General features: G+C 45.8%; 1 protein-coding gene across 1 annotated transcript in view; it reads left to right on the top strand.

The window, feature by feature from the left end:
- The window catches only part of LOC120055327 (obscurin-like), an 82,236-nt gene that overhangs the window by 37,375 nt on the left and 16,974 nt on the right, over window positions 1-27,887 (top strand). The window contains 21 exon segments of the mRNA XM_039003201.1: window positions 1,113-1,379; window positions 2,041-2,115; window positions 2,777-2,878; window positions 3,100-3,192; window positions 4,135-4,176; window positions 4,358-4,444; window positions 6,631-6,897; window positions 7,120-7,386; window positions 7,567-7,833; window positions 8,374-8,643; window positions 9,317-9,580; window positions 14,883-15,161; window positions 15,633-15,890; window positions 16,173-16,439; window positions 16,888-17,163; window positions 19,081-19,347; window positions 19,946-20,221; window positions 20,499-20,771; window positions 25,039-25,329; window positions 25,594-25,866; window positions 26,460-27,875. Coding sequence (XP_038859129.1) covers window positions 1,113-1,379; window positions 2,041-2,115; window positions 2,777-2,878; window positions 3,100-3,192; window positions 4,135-4,176; window positions 4,358-4,444; window positions 6,631-6,897; window positions 7,120-7,386; window positions 7,567-7,833; window positions 8,374-8,643; window positions 9,317-9,580; window positions 14,883-15,161; window positions 15,633-15,890; window positions 16,173-16,439; window positions 16,888-17,163; window positions 19,081-19,347; window positions 19,946-20,221; window positions 20,499-20,771; window positions 25,039-25,329; window positions 25,594-25,866; window positions 26,460-27,875 — 5,877 coding nt within the window.

The raw sequence follows: 27,887 nt of genomic DNA on the forward strand, positions 1-27,887 counted from the left end.
AAGCGTGGGCCGCGCCGGAGATGCCCAACTCGGAGAGGGTGGAGAGGAGGATCTGATGGTTCACAGTATCAAAGGCAGCCGATAGGTCTAGAAGGATGAGAGCAGAGGAGAGAGAGTTAGCTTTAGCAGTGCGGAGCGCCTCCGTGACACAGAGAAGAGCAGTCTCAGTTGAATGACTAGTCTTGAAACCTGACTGATTTGGATCAAGAAGGTCATTCTGAGAGAGATAGCAGGAGAGCTGGCCAAGGACGGCACGTTCAAGAGTTTTGGAGAGAAAAGAAAGAAGGGATACTGGTCTGTAGTTGTTGACATCGGAGGGATCGAGTGTAGGTTTTTTCAGAAGGGGTGCAACTCTCGCTCTCTTGAAGACGGAAGGGACGTAGCCAGCGGTCAAGGATGAGTTGATGAGCGAGGTGAGGTAAGGGAGAAGGTCTCCGGAAATGGTCTGGAGAAGAGAGGAGGGGATAGGGTCAAGCGGGCAGGTTGTTGGGCGGCCGGCCGTCACAAGGACGCGAGATTTCATCTGGAGAGAGAGGGGAGAAAGAGGTCAAAGCACAGGGTAGGGCAGTGTGAGCAGAACCAGCGGTGTCGTTTGACTTAGCAAACGAGGATCGGATGTCATCGACCTTCTTTTCAAAATGGTTGACGAAGTCATCCGCAGAGAGGGAGGAGGGGGGGGAGGGGGAGGAGGATTCAGGAGGGAGGAGAAGGTGGTAAAGAGCTTCCTAGGGTTAGAGGCAGATGCTTGGAATTTAGAGTGGTAGAAAGTGGCTTTAGCAGCAGAGACAGAAGAGGAAAATGTAGAGAGGAGGGAGTGAAAGGATGCCAGGTCCGCAGGGAGGCGAGTTTTCCTCCATTTCCGTCTTAACTGTCTCTGTCCAGCTTGATCTTTGTAGTCTGTCTGTGTTCATTGTGTTGATTATCATGTTGTTAGTCTTTGTGTGCTGTTGATCGTTCTGTCTCTGTTTCTGTGTTTGGTTTCATTATTCAAGTATCTGCTTTCTGAACTGTGCCCTTCTCATGGTTTTAGAGGATGAACTCATGTCTTATTGCCTCATATCAGTGGTTATTGTGTTTCAGTGTATTTTATATGGTTTAATTTGAATCCCCAGCCCAACCTGTGACCTTCAAACACAAGCTGGAGAGTCAGAAGGCTGAGGAAGGGGGCAGTGTTACCCTGCACTGTGAGCTCTCTAAACCTGGAGTCCCTGTAGAATGGAGGAAGGGAACACAGGTGCTGAAATCTGGAGAAAAGTACCAGATGAAGCAGAAAGAATCTGTGAGTGAACTCCTGATCAGCAAAGTAGTACCCGAGGACAGTGGAGACTACAGCTGTGTGTGTGGAGAACAGAAGACTACAGCCAGTCTCAAGATTAAGGGTAGGAGAGAGTTAATACATTTAGATGTGCCTTTGTCACTAAATATGTTTGGTAAAACTATATTTGGATGGTCCGGATTTTCTATTTGTAGATGCGCTACAGATGGTAATTCTATCAACAAACTATATGTTGATAAGAAACTGCTTTCTAAGGTTAGGTTTAGGGTTAGGGTTAACAAGAGCCTCTGATGCAGGAGACCAAACTGGATCAAGGTAGGAAGGGGAGCGTACATGGAGAACAGTTTGTCTGTCTGCTTTAACTTGTCATCTGTGCAGTTTGTCCTGCTTCTTGGTCCTGTTGATGATGTCGATGATGATGCTGATAGTATTCGTTGTCCTTTTACAGTCAGTGCATATGTCGCTGTACTTGAAGTTTCTTGTGGTTTGTTTGTGCCACTGTTTGTTGTGCTTAGAAAGGAAATTAGGTAGACATCTTTGTCTCTGTATTCTGTTTGCATTCAGTCCACATGTTCTGAAGGCTTTGTCTCTTTGCTTCTGGTGTTCACAGTTATCATGTATTTATTTGAGACTTGTGTGGTACATCCTTTGTTGGCAGTTTGTATGATACATCCCTCTGTTGGCTGTTTTTCTGTTATGGTCAGTCTTGTCATAAAAGGTTTGGTTATGAGGTTTTGTATTCTAAGTTGCATGTTTTATGGCAGCTCTGAAGTATTCAGTTCCTCCAGTAACTCCCAAACAGGAGGAGCCCCAGAAGGAGAAGGCCAAAAAGGAAGAAGGTAGGGAAGGACAAGGAGAGTAACAGTTTGGTTTACTGCTTGATTCTCTGTCTTTATGGTATGTCTATAGTGCCTATGTCTTGGCTGAATGCGGTGTGCAACATCCTAAATTGTCGGAAAATCTGAAAATGTTGGTGTAAATTTGTGTTTAAATTAGGACAGTACAAATATACAAATGGCGGCTCACCATTAAAGCTTGTTAAGGAGGAAAAGTATGCCTTTGCAGCCTGAATGGGAGATGCTTTATGTACGAGCCGGTCCACGGGGAACACAAGTGTATTACCTAGGTCAGTGCTCTCCGGGATCCTTGGAACATCCCTACACCATTGAAGTTGAAATTGAAATTGGTTAAGGTAAGGTTTAAGGTTATGGTTAAGGCTAGGGGTTAAGGTTAGGGTTAAGGTTTAGGGTAGGGACGTCCCGAGGATTCCGGTTAGCACTGACCATTCTTATTAGCCAGATGTAGTTTGTTGTTTATCTGTCAAGAATTAACCCTTAACCAGGTTGCAACTATGTTTTGTATGTGTATGTAAACCTTGTTGTCACCTTAGCTTTGAGCGGCCTGACATTGTTTTGGATTCTCTGCTTCCCTTTGAGGGCATGCTTTTGTGAGCATACTCAGCTCAGAGTTGGATCTAAAGTGAAATGTTTAAACCCCCAGCTCCTCCAGTCACTCACAAACAACAGGAGACCCAGAAGCAGCAGGACACCAAAGAGGCCCAGAAAGAGACAGTAGAAAGGAAGACAGTAGTAGAAGCCCATGGTAGGAAAAGATAAGATATGTTCTCTGTTGAACTCATTCTGGAAGTTATAGAATATTGAGGTATTCTGATTTCTGCTATATCTGTGAAGCCTGCTGTTCCTGCCGGCCCTAAACCAGAGCCCCAGAAGGAGACCGTAGAAAAGAATACAGTAGTTAACATTTTTGGTTACTTGTTGAAGTAAAGTTAAAGAATGTTTAGTTATTATGGTGTTTTGTCATAGTCTCGGAGCCAGCGACCCCTATTGCTCCTGCAACCACCAAAATGGATCCCCAGAAGGAGACATTAGAGAAGAAAACCGTAGTAGAAGCCTCTGGTAGGAAAGATGAGCTATCTGTTGTCTGTCATAGCAATTTAAAAAAAAATGGAATTCTGGTGTTGCTGTATGTAATTGTGTTGTTTTATCTGGTCGATAATTGCAGTCAGATAGGCCAACAAGCAGCAGTTCATATCTGTTCCTTTATGGCTTTAGCACTGTGTGACAAATTTTTGGGACCTGTGTTTCAACTTGTGATCTTCTTAGTATTTTCTTACTTGACACAAATATGTAATAATGTAGTAATGTAATAATAATATGTTTTTGCTTGGTTTTCCCTCAGTTTTAATGGCAGTGTGTGTCTGTTTTAAAGATGTTTTGTTATATGACGTAATATGAATTCATGTTCATGCTGTCACACGTGTTATTGAGTTTTCTGACAACTGATGAAGTTCAGCTTTACACTGAGTGTCCAAAACATTAAGGACACCTGCTCTTTCCATAACATAGACTGACCAGGTGAATCCAGGTGAAAGCTATGATCCCTTATTGATGTCACCTGTTAAATCCACTTCAATCAGTGTAGATGAAGGGGATGAGACAGGTTAAAGAAAGATTTTTAAGCCTCGCGACAACGGAGCATGTTTTGTATATTTAAATGCCTTTGAACGGGTTGTGGTTGTAGGTACCAGGCGCACCGGTTTGAGTGTTTCAAGAACTACAACGCTGCTGTTTTTTTTACTCTCAGCCGTTTCTCTTGTGTATCAAGAATGGTCCACCACCTAAAGGACATCCAGTCAACTTGACACAACTGTGGGAAGCATTGGAGTCAACATGGGCCAGCATCCCTGTGAAACGCTTTCTATACCTTGTAGAGTCCACTCCCCGACGAATTGAGGCTGTTCTGAGGGCAAAAGGGGGTCCAACTCAATATTAGGAAGGTGTTCCTAATGTTTTGTCTACTCAGTGTTTTCTGGTAGTCATCTTGATGTTTTGTCATAGTCTCTAAGCCTGTTGTAGAAAAGAAGATCGTAGAAGCCCCTGGTAGGAAAGATGAGCTTTCTGTTGTCTTTTCAACTCATACCTGTGGGTAGTTGGTCACATCAATTCAAATACGGCTGCTCTTTGGCCTATCTGTTCAACTTCAAGAAAACATCATTCATGGCTTAAGTATTGTGTGGCACATTTTGGGGGTGTATATAGTCATTTTGGTGTTTTGTTATAGCCTTTAAGCCTGCTGCTCCTGCCACCCCCAAACTGGAGCTCCAGAAGGAGGAGACCGTAGAAAATAAGACTGTTGCAGACGCTCAGGGTGGGTACTTTTCATATAGGGACTGCCGCTCTTTTGTCAGTCTGTTCAAGCGAACGTCATTTGTGGCTTTAGCATTGTATGGCTAATTTTGTGGTTTCTGCTTCACCTTGTGGTCCTGTTAGTGTGTCCTGTAAGCTTCTTCTGTTTAGTCTTTGTCCTTCACTTGCAGTGTAGGCTATGTATTGGCAGTCTGTGTCACTGTCTGTTTCTCTCTTTGAAGACTGTTGTATGACGTTGGGAATTCATGTTCATGAGTTCATGCTTTTGGTTGAGCTTTCTGCTTACTAGACAGATGATGAAGTTAAATTATATACCGGTAGTTATTTCGGTGTTTTGCTATAGCCAAGAAGCCTGCTGCTCCTGCCGCCCTCAAACTGGAGCCACAGGAGGAGACATTAGAAAATAAGTCAGTAGTAGAGAAGATCAGCTATCTTTTGCCTGTTAAGCTCATACCTGTGCAAAGTCTGTCATATCAATTCAAATACTACTGCTCTTTATCCGTTCAATTGGACATCATTTGTGGCTTTCACATTGTGTGGCACATTTTTGGGTCTCTGCTTTATCTTGTGTGGTCCTATTAGTCTGTGTCATGTATGACGGTTGCCCTTCACTCAAAGGGATGTAATGGCAGTTTGTCTGTTTAAATACTTTTTGTTGTATGACATTGGGAAGTTAAATCACATACCGGCTTTGATGTTTTGTCATAGCCGTGAAGCCTCCTGCCGCCCCCAAACTGGAACCCGGGAAGGAGACAGTAGAGACGAAGACAGTAGTAGGAGCCCCTGGTAGGAAAATATGAGCTGGCTGTTGTCTGTTGAGCTCCTACCTGTGCATTGTCTGTCACATCATACTGTGTTTCTCAATGTAGACTCAGAAAGCTTGGATCTTTGCTCTTGATTCAAGTTGTATGTGGTGAACAGTGTGGCTAGATTTTTTCTGAAGGCAAGTTGTGTCACATAGTCTTTCTGTAGCCCTTCAGCTAGCTTCCCTTATCTTGTGGCTTCGGCTGGTTTGTCAGGCTGTTCTCTTAAGAGGTGTTGAGGATCTTATCAAGTGTATTACTGTGCCACAGTAGAGAAACCTCCAGTTCCTGCAGTCACCCTTAAACCAGAGCCTCAGAAGCAGGAGACCAAAGAGAGAGGAGATTAGTTTGTCATTCTTAAGTTCAGGTACATCGGTCATTGTTCGTATGAATGGATAAAAATAACTTTGGACGCTGTTTGCTTCTATCAGGTTTGCACGTGCATTTTTATTCAACTCGTACTTTAGGCTATCTGATATAGTTCCTGTTCTTTTCATCGTTAACTCGACGAAGTACATTCTTTATTGACAATATATTCAGTAGATTTTGCTACACGTCTTGTTTTGTCTGCATACTTTGCCATGCTTCTAAATGGTAGTGGAAAGAAAGTAGGCTACAATGATGATTGCCATTTGAATGGGTAAGATTTGAAGCTCCGTGGACATTGGGCTTTGTTCGCTTCCGTCTGGTTCACTTAGGTGCACAATTTTAAAGTTGATGTTATAATGAAGATATATTCAACAGATTGTTCATGTTTGTACTGTAGTTGTGGAGACACCAGTTGCTCCTGTCCAGCCAAAACCAGAGACTGAAAAGGAGGAGAAGACAGTGGTAGAAGCCCATGGTGCGAAAAGAGAAGCTTTCTTTTGCAGTCTATTCCTGTATAATGCTGCCATGGAGCTTGCAGTTGTAATGTATTACAAGTCTCCCTGCCCTTAAATGGGGATCTACTATAGGTCTTAACTTAGTTGTCTTTTGTTGACCTTGCTGGAGTCTCCTTGTTGTAGATTCCTTGTTGTAGTTGGATTATGATATTCCAGGTGAATTCTGCGTACACAATATTGAATTTAGGCAGAGACCAGGATTGTTCATGCAGTCCTGTACATAACCTTGGTTATGTGTAAACCCAGAGTAGTTAAAATCTCACTTTCAATGTGGTGGTGGGTCACACACAAATCTTTTTTTTAAACTGCTGGCCTGGACGGATGGACACCAAGCAGAGAAGAGTGCATACATTAATGGTCATTGAAAGTGTTTACCATACATAGAGACACCATCCCAGTGGGATCGTCTTCTAGATGCTAACACCATATGGGTTTGCAATGTCTCTTTTTGAGGCATTGTGACAGTGGATGAAGATATTTTTTAACCCTTTATTTCTCAGCTCTTCCAGCCACATTCAAACACGATCTTGAGAGCCAGGAGGTTGAGGAGGGGGGCAGTGTTACCCTGCACTGTGAGCTCTCTAAACCTGGAGTCCCTGTAGAATGGAGGAAGGGAACACAGGTGCTGAAGTCTGGAGAAAAGTACCAGATGAAGCAGAAAGATTGCAGTGTGAAACTACAAATCTGTAATTTGAAACCTGAAGACACAGGAAACTACCACTGCAGCACTGGAGACCTAGAGAGCTCAGCATACCTGAAAGTCAATGGTAGGATGATGAAGACCTTTTCAGTGCAGCCCAATTCTTCACTAGCACAGACAATATCACCTTGATTTATGATAAATTGATCTGAAGCACCACATGTATTAACTGAAATGCAATAAATAGTTAGTAAAAATAAGTGATGCAACAAAACAGTTGGAATAATGCCTACCATTTATTATGTAAGTGTAGGCTTATAATTAATCTTTTGCGATTTTGATTTGTCAGCTCTCCCAGTCATATTCACCAAAGATCTGCAGAGCCAGGAGGCTGAGGAAGGGGGCAGTGTTACCCTGCACTGTGAGCTCTCTAAACCTGGAGTCCCAGTAGAATGGACGAAGGGGGAGGTGGGTCTCTGCCCCTGTGCCAAGTATGAAATCGTCCAGGAAGGGCACAGCGCCAGACTAGTCATCCACAGCTTAGACCCTGAAGACTCAGGCAGCTATACTTGTGACAGTGGCGACCGGAAAACCACAGCAAACCTTTCTGTGAAGGGTAGGCTGAGAGAAAACTCTTCTGGTTTTAGCTGTGTATGCTGTCGGGAAAGAAAATCAAACTTTCCCACATGTATTATATATATTTTGTGGTTTGGAGGCACAATTCTGCCCTCTAAAAGTTTCTCTATCTCACCTCTCCCAACCTACATCGTTCCTACCCCCCTCCTGCTTTCCACAGCCCTGCCTGTTTACTTCAAAACCCCACTACAGAATCTAGAGTGGGACGCAGGTGAGATCGCCATCCTCCGCTGTGAGATCACAAATCCTGTGGCCAGCGTTGTCTGGAGCCGGGGCGACAGAGTCTTGGAGTCTAACAACAAGTATCAGCTGAAACAGGAAGGTGCCATAGTGAAGCTTATCATCTATAACCTACAAGGGGCTGACTCTGGGGAGTATATCTGTGACACAGGTTACCAGAAGACCTCATCCATGCTCACTGTACAGGGTAGGGGACAAGATGAAAGTCTGCTACTGTCTTCTGACATTCATTTCAATCATTCTCTCTCTCTACACACCTCTTGAATCATGGCACTTCTCTTTTAATTTACTCTATCCCTACCACCGCTTTCCATCCTGAGTGATTCCCACAAGACTAATATCACGCAAGGCTTTAGAGGACCAAAAGCCTAAAGAGCACAGAAGTAAAGCTTGTTGGGATCTTCATCCATTTCCTGATTCACCTACTGCTTCCTATGTCTTTCATATCCTTCACACACCTTCCTCTGCACTTCTACCTTCATAACCATTCCACCCGAGTGCTCTGCTGTTAAGGACAATGATCTGTCTCACACTTCCACTTCTTCTGTCTTGACAGGAGCAACCTTATTCTTGACAGTTGTCTCTGTATTGTAACTGTATTGAGTGTGTAAGGTTAGGTGCCTTATTTCTGTTGTAATCTATCCATGTACACCCATATAGACACTAGTGCTCCCTTAGAGTGAGATTCGCATCTAAGCAGTAACACATAACTGGCTTTTTATAACAGAGCTGGAGGTGATCATAGTGAAGGTCTTGAACAGCTGCTCGGTGCGCGAGGGGGAGGACGTTCACTTTGAGTGCCATCTGTCCCACGAGGATGCCAAGGAGGTCCAGTGGAAGCTTGCGGATGTCCCTCTGCAGAACAATGAAATGAATCTGATCCGCAGCCAAGGCAAGGTGCACAGCCTCACCCTCAGGGGGGTCACCCAGGCCGACTCGGCCACAGTCGCTTTTACCGTGGGCCACCATACCTCCACCGCCAGCCTGACCGTCCGAGGTAAGGGGTGTATATACATAGTCCAAGGTTAGGAGTATACAGTATATAGTCATATACTGTACATAGTCTGAGGTAAGAGATACATCTGCTGGTAATCAGCACCAACCTTCTCCCATTGTACCCCAATACCAGGATCCATTCTGTCCATTTCAAATCCGTTTTATACCCTGAACGTCCAAGGTAAAGGATACATATACTGTATAGTCTGAGGTAAGGGGTTATATAATATATGTATGACGCTAATCACTGACTTTTACTAGACCTAACCATTTTCCATTGTACCGCAATACTTGGAGCCATTCTGTCCATTCTTTCATAGATTCTTCATGTCTTTTATCTTCTCTTATCTATAATGGATCTCTCAATTCATGTTAATCTTGTTGTGGAGATTGATTATTATAGCAGTGTATGCCATTGGTAGGCCACTTGTTAATTTCTCTCACATTACAACATAGCAAGAAACAAGAAACCTCCCCGTTTTTGTCATTTGCTATTTGAAACCTGCAGTGGTTAATGTCTGTTCAGCAAATGCTTTTAAATGTAGTGTTGAATGTTTCCTTTCAAGATATTGGATGTGATTGGATGTCCGTCCCGTCCGTGTCCACTCCTTAAACCAGGTAACGTCTCCATCAATCTTAACCTGGTCTGTATCTATCTTGCTGTGTCCCCCCAGGGGCCCCTGTGGTGTTCAAGAAGGAGCTGGAGAGCCAGGAAGCAGTTGAGGGGGGCAGTGTCTCCCTGACCTGTGAGATCAGTGCTGAGGGCAAGGTGACCTGGAGAAGGGGCTCCGTGCTCCTCACCCAGGGGGAGAAGTATTCCATGGAGCACACAGGTTCTACCTACATCCTGATGGTTCACAAGCTGAAGGTCGAGGATGCTGGAGAGTACACCTGCGATACTGGGGATAAGCAGAGCACGGCCACCCTGACAGTCAAAGGTAATGGAGCGTCTGTATTGACATCGGTCTCTCGTTTGCTGTGACTCTACATTATCGTCTGCTTTCATTCAGTGTGCAAACGGACTAAGAACTTCCATCTTAATACCAAGGCAGCAGCGACTCTTCCTGGGGTCCAACAAAATTAAGGCAGTTATACAATTTTAAAAACATTACAATACATTCACAAAAGATTTCACAACACATTAAGTGTGTACCCTCAGGCCACTACTCTACTACCACATATCTACAACAACAAATCCGTGTATGTGTGTGTACAGTGCATTCGTAAAACATTCAGACCCCTTGCCTTTTCCACATTTTGTTATGTTACAGCCTTATTCTAAAAATGATTACATTACATTCCTCATCAATCTACACACAATAACACAGGATGACAAATCAAAAACAGATTTTTAGAAAATGTTCAAATTTATAACAATAAATATCACATTTACATAAGTATTCAGTCCTTTTACTTAGTACTTTGTTGAAGCACCTTTGGCAGCGATTACAGCCTTGAGTCTTCTTGGGTGTGACGCTACAAGCTTTGCACACCTGTATTTGGGTAGTTTCTTTCATTCTTCTCTGCATATTCTCTCAAGCTCTGCGTCACTGCACAGCTATTTTCAGGTCTTTCCAGAGTTGTCCGAGTTCTGAATGGGCCACTCAAGGACATTCAGAGACTTGTTCCGAAGCCACTCCTGTGTTGTCTTGGTTGTGTGCTTAGGGTCGTTGTCTTGTTGGAAGGTGAACCTTCACCCCAGTCTGAGGTCCTGAGGGCTCTGGAGCAGGTTTTCATCAAGGATCTCTGTGTACTTTGCTAAATTCATCTTTCCCTCGATCCTGATCCCTAGTCTCCCAGTCCCTACCGCTGAAAAACATCTCCACAGCATGATGCTGCCACCACCATGCCTGACCGTAGGGATGGTGCCAGGTTTCCTCCAGACGTGACGCTTGGCATTCAGGCCAAAGAGTTCAATCTTGGTTTCATCAGACAAGAGAATCTTGTTTCTCATGGTCAGAGTCCTTTAGGTGCCTTTTGGCAAACTCCGAGTGGGCTGTCATGTGCCTTTTACTGAGGAGTGGCTTCCGTCTGGCCACTCTACCATAAAGGGCTGATCAGTGGAGTGCTGCAGAGATGGTTGTCCTTCTGTAACGGCAGTCTAAGTCGTCCTCCTCATCGGACGAGGAGAGGCGAGAAGGATCGGAGGACCAATGTGCAGCTTGGTAAGTTTCCATAATTTAATGTACACGAAAACTAGACAAGAATACAAAACAACAAACGTACTAACCGTCACAGTCCCGTGTGGCACAAACAATGACACAGAAAACAACCACCCACAAATCCCCAACACAAAACAAGCCACCTATATATGATTCTCAATCAGGGACAACGATTGACAGCTGCCTCTGATTGAGAACCATATTAGGCTGAACACAGAAACAGACAAACTAGACACACAACATAGAATGCCCACCCAGCTCACGTCCTGACCAACACTAAAACAAGCACAACACATAAGAACTCTGGTCAGGATGTTACAGTACCCCCCTCCTGAGGTGCGGACTCCGAACGCACCCCTAAAACTCAAGAGGAGGGTCTGGGTGGGCATCTGTCCGCGGTGGCGGCTCCGGCGCAGGACGAGGACACCACTCCACCATTGTCTTTGTCCCCCTCCTTAGCGTCCTTTGAGTGGCGACCCTCGCCCCCGACCTTGACCTAGGAATCCTCACCAAGGTCCCCACATGATTTAGGAGACAGCTCAGGACAGAGAGGTAGCTCAGGACAGAGAGGTAGCTCAGGACAGAGAGGTAGCTCAGGACAGAGAGGTAGCTCAGGACAGAGAGATAGCTCAGGACAGAGAGGTAGCTCAGGACAGAGAGGTAGCTCAGGACAGAGAGGTAGCTCAGGACAGAGAGGTAGCTCAGGACAGAGAGGCAGCTCCGGACAGAGAGGCAGCTCCGGACAGAGAGGCAGCTCCGGACTGAAGGGCAGCTCTGGACTGAAGGGCAGCTCTGGACTGAAGGGCAGCTCCGGACTAATGGCAGTTCCGGACTGGAGGGCAGCTCATGACTGGAGGGCTGCTCATGACTGGAGGGCAGCTCATGACTGGAGGGCAGCTCATGACTGGAAGGCAGCTCATGACTGGAAGGCAGCTCATGACTGGAGGGCAGCTCATGACTGGAGGGCAGCTCATGACTGGAGGGCAGCTCATGACTGGAAGGCAGCTCTGGCAGCTCCTGACTGGCTGGCGGCTCTGGCAGCTCCTGACTGGCTGGCGGCTCTGGCAGCTCCTGACTGGCTGGCCGCTCTGGCAGCTCCTGACTGGCTGGCGGCTCTGGCAGCTCCTGACTGGCTGGCGGCTCTGGCAGCTCCTGACTGACGGACAGCTCTAACGGCTCGGGACAGACGGGCGGCTCTGACGGCTCGGGACAGACGGGCGGCTCAGATGGCGCTGGGCAGACGGATGGCTCAGATGGCGCTGAGCAGACGGATGGCTCAGATGGCGCTGGGCAGACGGATGGCTCAGATGGCGCTGGGCAGCGGATGGCTCAGACGGCGCTGGGCAGACGGATGGCTCAGACGGCGCTGGGCAGGCAAGCAGCTCAGACTGCGCTGGGCAGACGACCGACTCTGACCTGCTGAGGCGCACAGTAGGCCTGGTGCGTGGTGCCGGAACTGGTGGTACCGGACTGGAGACACGCACCTCAAGGCTAGTGCGGGGAGCAGGAACAGTGCGTACAGGGCTCTGGAGACGCACAGGAGGCTTAGTGCGTTGTCCCGGCACTGTAGGTACTGGGCTGGAGACACGCACCACAGGGAGAGTGCGTGGAGGAGGAACAGGGCTCTGGAGACGCACTGGAAGCCTGGTGCGTGGTGTAGGCACTGGTGGTACTGGGCTGGGGCGGGGAGGTGGCGCCGGATATACCGGACCGTGAAGGAGTACTTGCTCCCTTGAGCACCGAGCCTGCCCAACCTTACCTGGTTGCATGCTCCCCGTAGCCCGACCAGTGCGGGGAGGTGGAATAACCCGCACTGGGCTGTGTTGGCGAACCGGGGACACCATGCGTAAGGCTGGTGCCATGTATGCCGGCCCGAGAAGACGTACTGGAGGCCAGATACGTTGAGCCGGCTTCATGACACCTGGCTCAATGCCCAATCTAGCCCGGCCAGTGCGGGGAGGTGGAATAACCCGCACCGGGCTAAGCACACATACAGGAGACACCGTGCGCTCTTCCGCATAACACGGTGTCTGCCCGTACTCCCGCTCTCCACGGTAAGCATGGGAAGTGGGCGCAGGTTTCCTACCTGACTTCGCCACACTACCCTTTAGCCCCCCCCCCCCCCCCCCCCCCCCCAATACATTTTGGGGGTTTCTTCTCGGGCTTCCTACCGCGCTGTCGTGCTAACCTCATTCACCGGTGTCCCTCTGCACATTGCTCCATGGAATCCCAGGCGGGCTCCGGCACTCTCCCTGGGTCAACCGACCACCTGTTTATTTCCTCCCAAGTGGTGTAACCCAGATCCGGCTCCCGCTGCCGAGCTAGCTCCTCAAAACGCCGCCTCTCCGCTTTTGCTGCCTCCAGCTCTGCTTTGGGGCGGCGATACTCCTCTGGCTCTGCCCAGGGTCCTTTACCGTCCAGCTCGTCCTCCCATGTCCATTCCTCCTTTCTCTGCTGCTGTCGCTGCTGCCCGTTGCCACGCTGCTTGGTCCGAGTTTGGTGGGTGGTTCTGTAACGGCAGTCTAAGTCGTCCTCCTCATCGGACGAGGAGAGGCGAGAAGGATCGGAGGACCAATGTGCAGCGTGGTAAGTTTCCATAATTTAATGTACACGAAAACTAGACAAGAATACAAAACAACAAACGTACTAACCGTCACAGTCCCGTTCTGGCACAAACACTGACACAGAAAACAACCACCTACAAATCCCCAACACAAAACAAGCCACCTATATATGATTCTCAATCAGGGACAACGATTGACAGCTGCCTCTGATTGAGAACCATATTAGGCTGAACACAGAAACAGACAAACTAGACACACAACATAGAATGCCCACCCAGCTCACGTCCTGACCAACACTAAAACAAGCACAACACATAAGAACTCTGGTCAGGACGTTACACCTTCTGGAAGGTTCTCCCATCTCCACAGAATAATTCTGGAGCTCTGTGGGAGTGACCATCGGGTTCTTGGTCACCTCCCTGACCAAGGCCCTTGGTTTTTGCTCTGACATGCACTGTCAACTGTGGGACCTTATATAGACAGGTGTGTGCCTTTCCAAATCATGTCCAATCAATTGAATTTATCACAGGTGAACAATCAAGTTGTAGAAACATCTCAAGGATGATCAATGGAAACAGGATGCACCTGAGCTCAATTTCTAGTCTCATAGCAAAGGGTCTGAATACTTATGTAAATATGGTATTTATGTTTTTATTTTTAATATATTTGCAAAAATGTATAAAAACCTGTTTTCACTTTCATTATGGGGTATTGTGTGCAGATTTATATAAAACAAATATAATAATTATCCAATTTAGAACAAAATGTGGAAAAAGTCAAAGGTCAGGGGGTCTGAATACTTTCCGACTGCACTGTATGTTATCGTGTGTGTGTATGCATGTGTTTGTGCCTGTGTGTGTCTCTTCACAGTTCCCGCTGTTCCATAAGGTGTATTTTTATCTTTTTTTTTATCTGATTCTACTGCTTGCATCAGTTACTTGATGTGGAATAGAGTTCCATGTAGTCATGGCTCTATGTAGTCGTGGCTCTATAGCAACCAGTTTTAGAAGTATAATCTGTGAGTAAGCATAGTTGTCGAGGTAACAATAAAATGTTTGTTGATCATGAAATGTAGGTTTCATAATCAATATGTGTTTTTATGTTTGAACCACAGTCTATTTGCCGTGTTGGGGACTACTGCATGTTGGTTTGGTTTTCATATTCAGACCTATACTAAGCTATTGTGTCAGAGATCACTTTTTGCATATACATATGTCTACAGTACCTTCCTACACGTTAGCCATTACGTAGGAAGTGAAATTGTGTTTTGTGTAATATTGTACTCTTTCAATGAGAAGTCCTAAACATTGAGTTGGCAGAAATAGTTTCACTAATATCCATGGTGTCTCCTGGAGTGCAAGTGTCCATCCTCTTTAGAACTCACTTTTAAATCGGGATACCAATGTTGGTGCTCTAATGTTGAGTGTTTCACCTTAATGAATCCCCTGGGAAACCTTGACCCCGGGAACCTTTAAATTTCTCACTCCCCCATCGTCACATTCATTCACCTCCAGAGTCTGTACGCATCACTCGGGAGCTGCACGACATCACAGTGACCACCGGGCAGGATGCTGTCTTTGTGTGTGAGTTGTCCCAGGAGGGCGTAACCAATGGAGAGTGGTGGCTAGGGGATAACCTCCTCCAGAACAACGACCTGAACCAGATGACCTTCCAGGGCCGGGTGCACCGGCTGACACTGCAGATGGTCACCACTGATGAGTCAGGGGACGTGGCGTTTGTGGTGGGCGAAGAGAAGACCGTCGCCTGCCTACTGGTGGAAGAGAAGCCCAAAGGTAATGGAGATGTTAACGGAGACGTTAAAGATGGCCATCTAGTCCTCACCCCTCTCCATCTCTATCTTCCATCAAACAGCATTGGAACAACCTCTGTTCATCTGCTGTGCACCATCATCCATTCCATTCTAACCTTTCTTTATACGTGTGTTGGCCATCCTCCTGGCTTTTCTTTTTATAGCATCTTTGTCTTTAAAGATACTATAAAATGAAGTTGACAACAAGATTGTTGTCAGTGACATAAACATATCACTTTGCTAACTTCAGTATCAATTTGAATCTCAATTGAGTGATGCACGCCTAATGGACATAGTCTTTATGGTTAGCATTGGCGGCATTGTAGACCTGTGGAAAAAGAGCCACTTTAAACACTGCCCATAGAAATACCATACAAGTTTGACATGCATGACATCTGACACTCAAAGTGCATTACACTGTATGTACTTAGCTTGGGATTTCCCATATCTACAGTCTTAATCCTAGAGAAGCCTCATGACACAGTGGCCCTGGAGGGTGAGACAGTCACCCTGTCCTGCACCGTCTCCGACCCCACGGCCACTATCAACTGGAGCAGGAATGATGTTGCAATCAAAGCAGGCCTCAAGTACGACCTGCGGAAGAATGGAGCTCTCATGCAGCTCCGTATCCACAACCTGGACATGGAGGACTCTGGAACTTACTGCTGCGATACCGGGGATGCACAGTGCACCGTCACATTGACTGTGGAAGGTAAAGAATGATGCTGCCACTTGAAAAGTTTGGACCCTCTACACTGCATCTAATGAGTACTAGAAAATAGTCTCCTAAAATTGAAGGCTCAGAATCAAGATAAACTCAGGATGAGTTCCCCCACAATACTGTTATTAACTTGCTTGCCCTCTACAAACTATCAGGCACCCAGTCTTCCGTCAACATACAACAGAGCCATCTTACGCCCCTGTCCACCATGCCACCATCGTCTACACATCTTCTATTGTCCGACACTGATGTAATGTCTCCTACTTCCACCAGGTGCCCCGGCATTCTTCCAGAAGGAGCTGAAGAACAAGGAAGCCCAGGAAGGCGATGATATCACTCTGCGCTGTGAGCTCTCCAAGGCGTGCACTCAAGTGGAATGGAGGAAGGGAGGCATGGTCCTCCAGGCTGGTAAGAAGTATGAGATGAGGCAGGAGGGCTGCGTTCAGGAGCTCCGCATTCGTAACCTGGAGCCAGAGGACAATGGCTACTACACCTGCGATGCTGGAGACCAGCTCACCACGGCGTCGGTGGCAGTGCAAGGTATCATGTCACAACTACATCATCTGTCCCTGAAACGGTTCATTTCTGTATCGTTTTTTCATTTCTCTAGGATCAAGGAAGGAATTCCTAACAGTTTATAATACACTTGTTGAAACCACAAAGGCTATTGTATGTTTTTCAGCAAGTTAAAGATGATCAGTTGTAGGATGTAATTGTAAAGTAAAAAGTATTGATTGAAAACAGATGGTTAACATTTAGTTGAACAAAATGTATATTATATCATGGAACGTGTAGGGAATAAATAACCCAATGAAGTGAGCAAGGATGCTTGCCCTCTTAAAGTCAAAGTTTAAATGAGGAATGAGACAGGTCAAGGTCGAAGTAATCTTTATTATCCCATAGGCTGGCATTGGGAGAGTTTGAGGTGAGTTGTGTGACTGTGAGTGGCAGTAGCTGAGTGTCTGACTGTATCTCCACTACTCTGCAGAGGCAGAAGTCCTCATAGTGTGTGGTCTAAAGAGCACCGATGTCTTTTTGGGCGAGTGGGCCACCTTCTCCTGCCAGCTGTCCCGCGGTGTGAGGCCCGGGGAGGTGCAGTGGTGGCTGGACGGGACCCTTCTCCAGGACAGCCCCTCCAGCGAGATAGGGCTGAGCCAGGGCCACGTCCACACCCTCACCCTAAAGGACCTGGCCCCGGACGCCTCGGGCACCGTCACGTTCAAAGCCTGCAGCCTGGTGTCCTACGCCAAGCTCTTAGTTAAAGGTATCGGGGAGGAGGAACTAGAGGGATTGAGAGGAGGAGGAGAGTGACTTCTAAAGATCCAACTGTGTTCTCCAGACCTTACAGCATCAATGCTCATAATACTCAACATACATATGTGTGATTAGATATAAAATTCAATTATGGTATTTATCTCTAAGTGACCAACATAGCATTTTCACCACATTGAGAGTAGACTACTATTTGCACACTTTCTGTCCATGGCTAATGTTAATCTTGACAGTATTATGCCAGTGTCCTCAAGAGTTCAAAGCTCCCTGATTCAGTAGTGGGAATGACTAGTTCAGTAGCGAAGGTCTTTTTGTGCCTCATCCATGCATGCTTCCATGCATGAGCATACATTTGAGTCATTTCACTAATAGAGTTAGAATGAGAGTTTTCATGCTGCATGCTTTTGATAAGACCAAAACATACACGATGGTGCAGCAGTAGAGGATGTTTCCACCAGTTTCTTAGTAATATGGAGCAAGAGCAATGTTATCCAATGAGGATTCACACCCATAGTTCCATTGTGTATCTATACTTTTAGCTAATAATGGCAAATGGTACCTAACAGTTGTGGTTCACAGAATATCTAGTTGTAATAGAGTAGGACTGGTGGACATATTTTGATAATTAAAGGTGGCATATGCAGAAATCGCACCGTCATTCCTGATTGCAAAAATTTGAATAGTTCACCTAATTTCAGTTTGTGTGTAGAGAATCATTGTACCATCTAAAGCGCTTTGAAATACATTTTCAATAACCAAAAATAATGTGTTTGAAGCTGGTTTACAAAACCGAAAGTAAAAGATGCAAAAACGAAACTTAAGAATGGTAAGCGTAGAAATAGCGCACGTAGAACAGATCTACCACTTCTTAGACTTGCTTTCAATGAGAATGACAGATCTATAACTCACATTTATATGTGAATTTGCTCGGGTCACCCAAAAATTACAATTTTTAAGTATGTAGCTCTTGGAATCATCCACTCTAATCTTATCCAACAATTATAGAAATCATATCTGCCTACTGTAGTGTATTCACATTGAAATAGATGACGTATTATGTCATCTATTTTGTGGCAGTATGTGGGATGTATGATTGCTGATAATAAGTGATGTGTGCACACAGGTAGTAATTAAGAAATGAAGTGTGCATTGTGTATTTTATGAACTTAGTTTTGATGCAGTTCTATGGGTACAGTGGGACAGATTTTACCTGTAAACAAGCTTTGCTGTTGTTGTATGTCAACCTATAGAATCAGCAGTAGCTGGAAATGACAGTGTAGAGCAGTGCTGCTCCACCCATCCACCCTGGCCTTTCCCTTACTTACTCTCACTCTTCGCTTCACCTCCACCCTGCACTGCACCGCCCCTAGCCTGCAAGGACTAAAACTCTCTAACCCTTCCTACCTCTGCCCTGTCAGTCTGGCATCTCTATCCACCCACTGGCATATCTCCCCATTCTCATTGGTTGGTTAGTGGGCAGTAGTTGTGTCCAACTCCCCCTGCCTCTTGAGGAGATTGGGCTTTTCACTCCCCCTTCAGTTTGGAGTAACAAAAACATCTGTCACAGATAAGTAGACGTTCACATACTGTATCTAAGTGCATATTTGGCCACAGAGTGCTGCATCCATAAGATGTACTGTTAATCAAGGCACCTCTAAGGGCTTGCCACAGCAGCACACAACGCATACTAAAATACTAAGCCACCTCTGATACCACCAACAACTCAAAACATTTATCAAATTTCCCCCTTGGGGATCAATAAAGTTAACTCAATTCAAAGTAATATACATCAAAATACTCCAAGGTGTACTGGGGTGTTTATAAAGCCCAGGTATTGTTATTTGGCATGTCGAGAGAGTGCATGTCAGTCATGATGACCTTGTCATATGACCCCTGCCCCCACTCTCAGACCCCACAGTAGAGGTGGTGAGCGAGATGCAGGACCTGCGGGTGGCTGAGGACAAGCCGGCTGAGTTCATCTGCCAGTACTCCCGGCCGGTCCAGGCCCAGTGGAAGAGAGACGGTTGGCCATTGCAGCCTGACGGCCAGAGGGTGGTAGTGGAGCAGGACTGGACCGTGGCTCGCTTGTACATTAGCCACGTGTCCACTGAGGACAGGGGGAGATACTCCTGTGAGGCAGAGGGGACCTGTGTGGTTGCCTTACTGGAGGTGGAAGGTGAGCTTCTCTCCGTTTGGAAAGAGCACCTTGCTATTCTACCCTTCCCCTGAACTTGTAAAAATGTTCGTTATTGTTTTCAATTATGATCAGCAGATAGCGATTTCAAGTAGGTCTTTTTTTTATCCTTTAATTTATGCCATCTTTCCCCCACCCCTCTTTAGCAAGCAAGGTAAAATGACAAATGTACATGACCTCTAAACCATGAGACCTGATCAGGAAAATCTCTGATCAAATAGGGCCCTTGTTTCTCGTGGTCAGGTCACATGCACAGGAAAAACCCATGGCCCTAGTGTGAAAATGGGTATCAGAAAACAAAGCATTGTAAGATTCACCAAAGACTGCATTGACGTCCCTGGCAGGTCATTTCATGCATTGTGTGTATGTGTGTGTGTCCAGCAGTTTTGTCAGGTGTTCATTGTGAGGTTCCGCTTGAATAGCAGCAAGTGTCAAGCATAAAAAATCCACTTGACCTACAGGCCACCGTGAACCTGAAAACCCCACAAAAGCTTGTCTTATGACACATTCTCCCCTCTCAGTTAAAGCTATTCTTTTACAGTAAACTGCCCTCTCCCTGCTCCCCTCTCCTCCCGTACAGCCAAATCCATTGAAATCCTACAAGGCTTGGAGAACATGGACACCATTGACGGCGGGGAGGCCCTATTCGAGTGCTCTATCTCTCGTTGCGAGATCAAAGACTGCCGCTGGCTGATCGGGGGCAAGCCGGTGAAGGAGTCGCCCACCACGGAGATCGTGTCCTTCGAAAGTGGACGCCGCCACCTCTTGCTGCTCAAGGATCTGCACGTTGGAGACAGCTGCAAAGTTACTTTCCAAGCCGGCACCGCAACAACCTCTGCCATGCTCAACGTCAAAGGTGTGTCACCCCAATTAATGTCCAACTTACAGTATGTTTGTTTGTCAATTAGTCACCCCAATTAATGTCCCCTTATGTTTGTTAGTTCCTGTTTTTTCTGGAAATATAAGTCTTAGGCCTGGTCTACTGGTGGAAATAACATACTACAGATGAAAATAAGGAAAATCTGCCTGCAATTGCTATAGGAACCGAGACTAGCATTAGTTTCTGTATATCTAACAGTATTGTGAGTCTTGAGTTTGTTAGGCATTATATGACATGGATTTTGTGTGAGCAGGCTGGCAGCTGGATGTGGTGAGTGGTCTGGAGGACAAGGTAGCTGTGGTGGGAGAGACTCTCGAGTTCAGCTGCATGCTGACTGAGCCTGTGCCTGAGGCGGAGGTAGCCTGGTACTCTAACGGAGCCGAGCTAAAGGCTGATGACACCTGGGGCATGAGGGCTGACGGCTGCTCCTACCACCTGGTGCTTAGACAGGCACCAGCCATGCCACCACAGGAGATCACCTTCGCTGCCAGGGACGCCATCTCCATGGCCAAGCTCACCATCATCAGTAAGTGTCTGAACAGCCATTTTGGAATCAATAATAGAAGTGTTCTCCAGGGAAGTGATTCCGTTAGATCCATTCGTCTCTCTTTCTCCTATTCTCCGGTGTTGCGGTCTACATTCAGAACCACATTCCTGTTCATGTTAAATAATGTTGAAGTTATATGGCTCCAGGTTAATCTGCCTCACCTAAAGTCCATTCTGGTGGGAAGCTGCTATAGACCACCAAGTGCACAGTATCTGGATAATATGTGTGAAATGCTTGATAATGTATGTGATATCAACAGAGGTATATTTTCTGGGTAATTTAAATATTGACTGACTTTCATCAAGCTACCCACTTAAGAAAGTTTCAAACTGTAACCAGTGCCTGCAACCTGGTTCCGGTTATCAGTCAACCTACCAGGGTAGTTACAAACAGCGCAGGGTTGAAATCATCCACATGTATTGTTCACATCTTTACTAATGCTGCAGAAATTAGCTTGAAGACAGTATCCAAATCCATCAGATGTAGTGATCACAATTTAATAGCCATATCTAGGAAAACCAAAGTTCCAAAGGCTGGGCCTAATATAGTGTATAAGAGGTCATACAATACGTTTTGTAGTGATTCTCATGTTGATTATGTAAAGAATATTTGCTGGTCTGTGGTTTATAATAAAGAGCAACCAGACGCTGCACTTGACACATTTATGACATTTCTTATTCCAGTTACTAATAAGCATGCACCCATTAAGAACATGACTGTAAAAACGGTTAAATCCCTGTGGATTGATGAGGAATTTAAGAATTGTATGGTAAAGAGTGATGAGGCAAAAGTTATGGCAAATAAGTCAGCAGAACTGAATGGCAAACGTACTGCAAATTAAGAAATCCTGTGACGAAAACTGAATAAAAAGAAGAATAAACTATACTATGAAACAAAGATGAATGATAGTAAAAAGCTTTGGAGCACCTTAAATGATATTTTAGGCAAAAAAGCAAACTCAGCTCCATCATTCATTGAAACAGATGGCTCATTCATCACAAAACCCACTGATATTGCCAACTACTTGAATTATTTTTTGGCAAGATTTGCAAACTAAGGCATGACATGCCAGCAATAAACACTGACACTACACATCCATGTATATCTGTCCAAATTATGAAAGACAAGCATTGTAATTTAGAATTCCGTAAAGTGAGTGTGGAAGAGGTGAAAAAGATTATTGGCAATGACAAGCTACCGGGGTCTGGATGGAAAATAGCGGACAATATTGCCACTCCTATTTGCCATATCTTCAATTCAAGCCTACTAGAAAGTGTGTGCCCTCAGGCCTGGTGGGAAACAAAAGTCATTCTGCTACCTAAGAATAGTAACGCCCTCTTTACTGGCTCAAATACATTTAACAACATTTACATTTAAGTCATTTAGCAGACGCTCTTATCCAGAGCGACTTACAAATTGGAAAGTTCATACATATTCATCCTGGTCCCCCCGTGGGAATTGAACCCTGGTCCCCCCGTGGGAATTGAACCCACAACCCTGGCGTTGCAAGCGCCATGCTCTACCAACTGAGCCACACTGAGCCACACGGGACCACGTGGGACCACACGGGACCAAATAGCCGACCAATCAGCCTGTTATCAACCCTTAGTAAACTTATGGAAAAAATTATATTTGACCAGATACAATTCTGTTTTATGGTAAACAAATTTACAACAGACTTTAACTTCTCTGGGATAGGTGGGACGGTAGCGTCCCACTTGGCCAAAATCCAGAAAAAATGTAGCGCGCCAAATTCAAATATATTACTATAAAAATCTATCTTTCATGAAATCACGCATGAAAGACACCAAATTAAAGCTACACATGTTGTGAATCCAGCCAACATGTCTGATTTCAAAAAGGATTTACGGGGAAAACAATTATGTTAGCTCAGTACATAGCCACAGAAAAACACAGCCATTTTCCCAGCAAAAGATAGTAGTCACAAAAAGCAGAAATAGAGATAAAATGAATCACTAACCTTTGATGATCTTCATCCGATGACACTCATAGGACATCATGTTACACAATACATTTATCTTTTGTTCGATAATGTGCATATTTATATCCACAAATCTCGGTTTACATTGGCGCCATGTTCAGAAATGCCTCCAAAATATCCGGAGTAATTGCAGAGAGCCACGTCAAATAACAGAAATACTCATCATAAACTTTGATGAAATATACATGTTTTACACATAATTAAAGATACACTTGTATGTGTCAGATTTAAAAAAAACTTTACGTAAAAAGCACACCATGCAATAATCTGAGACGGCGCTCAGATTTAACAACATTTCTCCGCCATGTTGGAGTCAACAGAAATACGAAATTACATCATAAATATTCCCTTACCTTTGATTATGTTCATCAGAATGCACTGCCAGGAATCCTAGTTCCACAATAAATCGTTGTTTTGTTCGATAATGTCCATTACTTATGTCCAATTAGCTACTTTTGCTAGCATGTGTAGTACACGTGTCCAAACGCTCACGCAGAGCAGGCAAACGTCGGACAAAAACTTCAAAAAGTTATATTACAAGTCGAATAAACTGGTCAAACTTAGTAGAGAATCAATCTTCAGGATGTTGTTATCATTTATATCCAATAAGGTTCCAACTGGAGAATTCTTTTCAGTCTCTATAAGTAATGGAACGCATGGCGATATCATGAGGAATGCGCGTGACCAGGAACTGGCAATCTGCCAGACCACTGACTCAAACACTTCCCATCCGGTCCCACATTACAGTATAGGCTTCATTTAGCGTTCTACAGACTGTTGACATCTAGTGGAAGGCGTAGGAAGTGCAAACAGATCCATATATTACAGGGAATTGAATAGGCGATGAGTTTAACAATGACCAGTCTCAGAATTCTCACTTCCTGTTTGGATTTTTTCTCAGGTTTTTTCCTGCCATATGAGTTCTGTAATACTCACAGACATCATTCGAACAGTTTTAGAAACTTCAGAGTGTTTTATATCCAATAGTAATCTGGGACAGAGTAGGAGGCAGTTCACTATGGGCACGCAATTCATCCAAAAGTGAAAATGCTGCCCCCTATATCAAAGAAGTTAAGCACTCTTATAGAGAATGCTTATAGGGAAGGACAGTCAACAAGCACAGCACTTACACAAATTACTGATTGGCTGAGAGAAATTGATGATAAAAAAATTGTGGAGGCTGTTTTGTTAGATTTCAGTGCGGCTTTTGGCATTATTGATCATAGTCTGCTGCTGGAAAACATATGTGTTATGGCTTTACATCCCCTGTTATATTGTGGATCAAGAGTTACCTGTCTAACAGAGAACAGAGGGTTTTCTTTAACATAATCCAGGTAAAATCAGGAATTCCTCAGATTATTTCACTTATAATTCACTGTATCACAATTCCAGTGGGTCAGAAGTTTACATACACTAAGTTGACTGCGCCTTTAAACAGCTTGGAAAATTCCAGAAAATGATGTCATGGCTTTAGAAGCTTCTGATAGGCTAATTGACATCATTTGAGTGTACCTGTGGATCTATTTCAAGGCCAACCTTCAAACTCTGACCGCTGTTCAGTCGTGTTGTCAGGTACCACAAAGAGGGACTTAGGGAAATTACAATTGGTTTGAACAGGGCAGCACGGCTAGCCCTTAAAAGTGCATGGGGGCGCTAACATTAATGATATGCATGTCATCTCTCGAGGCTCATAGTGGAGGGGAGATTGACTTCATCACTACTGGTTTTTGTAAGAAGTGTTGACATTCTGAATGCACCAAGCTGTCTATTTAAACTACTAGCACACAGCTGAGACACCCATGCGTACCCCACAAGACATGTCACCAGAGGTCTCTTCACAATCCCCAAGTCCAGAACAGACTATGGGAGGCGGACAGTACTACAAAGAGCCATGACTACATGGAACTCTATTCCACATCAGGTAACTGATGCAAGCTGTAGAATCAGATTTTTTTTTAAAGATACAAATACACCTTATGGAACAGTGGGGACTGTGAAGAGACACACAGGTACAGGGACACGCATACACACAAACAATAGCACTCTACACACGTACATTGAAATAACGTTGTATGGTGTTATTATACATTTTGTATTGTAGATATGTAACGGTGTGCTAATGCTATATGATCTTTTGTTTGTGTAATATAAGTGCCTTGGCAGCAGCTAATGGGGATCCCTAATAATTACAAATACAAATTCCTCTCTCTTCAAACCCACCACTGACCCACTCTCCTTTCATAGCTGTTCCTGACCCCCCGGAGGACCCAGAGCTGGTCAGTAAGAGTAAGCAGGCGGTGACCCTGTCTTGGTTCACACCCCTCAGCAACGGAGGCAGCCCTATTTTGGGCTACAGGGTGGAGATGAGGCTGGCGGACAGTGTCCTCTGGCTGCCGTGCCATGCAGAGCCTGTGTGTAACACAGAGTTCTCTGTGGATAACCTCATCCCAGGGAGCGGCTACAGGTTCAGGGTGGCAGCCATCAATAGAGCTGGGACAGGAGAACCTGTCCAGCTGCCTCAGAGCGTTCAGCTGGGTGAGTTGGCTATATGATGAGCTCACACCTGAGCCAAACATAGATATCTCTATATGGCTCTGTCTTAAGCCCAGCATGTTGAACAACCTAATTATAACCTAGTCCTAGATCATGTATGTGTTAGTTACACCATTTAAAACCTAGGAGAGTCTAATACATTTCCCATTGGCATGAATTGTATCTGTAGTGTCCCATCTATTGGAAGAAATATAAATCAATCAACAACCAATCATCGAACAGTCAATCAATTGTTTTGGTCCATAGAGGCTCCAGTGACAGTGACCCAACAGTTGGCCTGTCCAGACCTGCAGGAGGGTAAGATGGCCCGTGTGGAGTGTGACCTCTCTGCTGAGGGCAGCTCGGTCACCTGGCTCAAAGACAACAAGGAGCTGGAGTATGGAGTAAAATACCAGGTCACCACAGAGGGCAAGACACAAGTGCTGCTGATCAAAGACTTTGAGTCTGCTGACCAGGGTGTGTACACCTGTGTGGCCTCAGACGAGGCAGAAAGCTCCCTTAATCTCAACCTACCAAAAGGTACACATACCCAAACAAACCAGAATATTATACCATGTAACTTTAATTTTGCTTTTCCATTCGCCCACATTAATTTATTATGAAACTCTTGTAAGCCATTCTCCTCAAGCCAAACTGGAAGCTTGGTGGAGATGTGTTTGTTATTTGAGGGTAAGTCAAGGTAAGTTCATCTGCTAGTTCTAGCAATCAATCAATCAAATGTATTTATAAAGCTCTTCTTACATCAGCTGATGTCACAAAGTGTTGTACAGAAACCCAGCCTAAAACCCCAAACAGCAAGCAATGCAGGTGTAGAAGCACGGTGGCTAGGAAAAACTCCCTAGAAAGGCCAGAACCTAGGAAGAGAGGAACCTGGCTATGAGGGGTGGCCGGATGTAGATTATAATTATTATCAGCTAGTAATGGTGTGAGGTGAGCTCATTCTTCCAAAGTATGCATGAACACACTACTCCTATCAGAAAATAATTTAATCCCATGGGTATTTGTCCCTACATGATCAACATAGTTCTTATAAATGTAATGTGTGTTGGGGCTGCTATACTGTAGAGGTGTCCATTTGCTGCATATAACCTTCCATTGTGTCCTGGTTGTAGGTGGAGATGGGGTTCAGTTGGAGGAGGGGGCCCAGCCCAGCCTGCCTCCTGAGGCTGCCTCCGAGGGTGACGTCCATGCACTGTGGGAGGACCTGGCCAAGAAACGCCGCATGAGCCGAGAGCCCACCCTTGACTCCATCTCTGAGCTGCCTGATGAGGAGGACAAGGAGCCCAAGACACCCAAGGGACCAGTCAAGGAGAAGAAAGCCCCGGAGAAGGTGGGGGTGAAAGCCCTGGAGAATGAGAAAGTTGATGTGAAAGCCCCGGAGAAGGAGAAAGTGAAGGTGAAAGCACCAGAGAAACAGAAGGTGAAAGAAAAGGAAAAGGTCGTAGAGCATGTCATCGTCCCTAAGAAGAAGGTGTTGGAGCCAAACTTGTACACCAGCTCTGAGGATGAGTCCAGGCCTCCAACACTGGTTTCCTACCTGAAGAAGAGCAGCAAGTCCTCCCTCTCTGTGTGTGACCAGACAGAGTCCATCTCCACTGAGAAGTTCTACGCACAGTTCAAGTTGAAAGAGGAGACCACAGTCCAACAGACTTCATCTTCAGTACAGCAGATCACAGCACAGACCACAGACATCACGGAGGTCGGTGATGAGGAGGACGAAGAAAAGGGGCTGCTGGATGCTGCTGTAAAGATCCAGGCTGCCTTCAAGGGGTACAAAGCCCGCAAGGACATGCGTCCAGTCTTCAAGGACGTCTTCAAGGACCAGACCAAGGAACCCAATGGCACCATCCACCTGGAGTGTGTGGCGGAAGGCAAGCCAGAGAAGGTGCGCTGGTTGAAGGATGGGGAGCACCTGGCGGACGGCAAGCACCACCACATTGACATCTACAACGATGGCACCTGCTCTCTGGTAATCACCGCCGTAACCACCAAGGACACGGGCGTCTACACCTGTGAGGTCACCAACAAGTTTGGGGTGACCACCCACAGCGGCAAGGTGACGGTGGGCTCGGCGCGGGAGGCATCTGGAAGGAGGCCCCTGACCATGGGCTACAGTGCCGACAGCGAGGCGGAGAGCTCGTCGGCAGAAAGTGAGATGGACGAGTCTCTGAGGCAGGCTAGCAAACGGCTTCGCCGCCTCCTCCGCACACGCCTGCCGGCCACGTCGGAGGAGGAGTCGTTTGTCAGCTGTGATGATGAGGCTGAGCTGCAGGCCCCCGACCCCAAATCGTACCGCGAGGACGAGCGATACATCTACATCCGCTTCGACAAGCGGTCTGAGGCCCAGGTGGCGTCTCAGCGCTTCAAAGAGATGTTCACAGCCCAGGGGGTCCCTGTGGAGACCACCATCCAGGAGGCTGGACCTCTCAAAGTGGAGCTGCGCATCATGAAGATGGGATACACTCAAGATGGCTCTGCAACACCCACACAGGAGAAGCAGCTGCCTGCGTTCATGACAGGAGCCCCCGGTATGAAAACCA

The sequence above is a fragment of the Salvelinus namaycush genome, chromosome 11, assembly GCF_016432855.1.
Source record: "Salvelinus namaycush isolate Seneca chromosome 11, SaNama_1.0, whole genome shotgun sequence".
In the NCBI taxonomy this organism is placed as follows: Eukaryota; Metazoa; Chordata; class Actinopteri; order Salmoniformes; family Salmonidae; genus Salvelinus; species Salvelinus namaycush.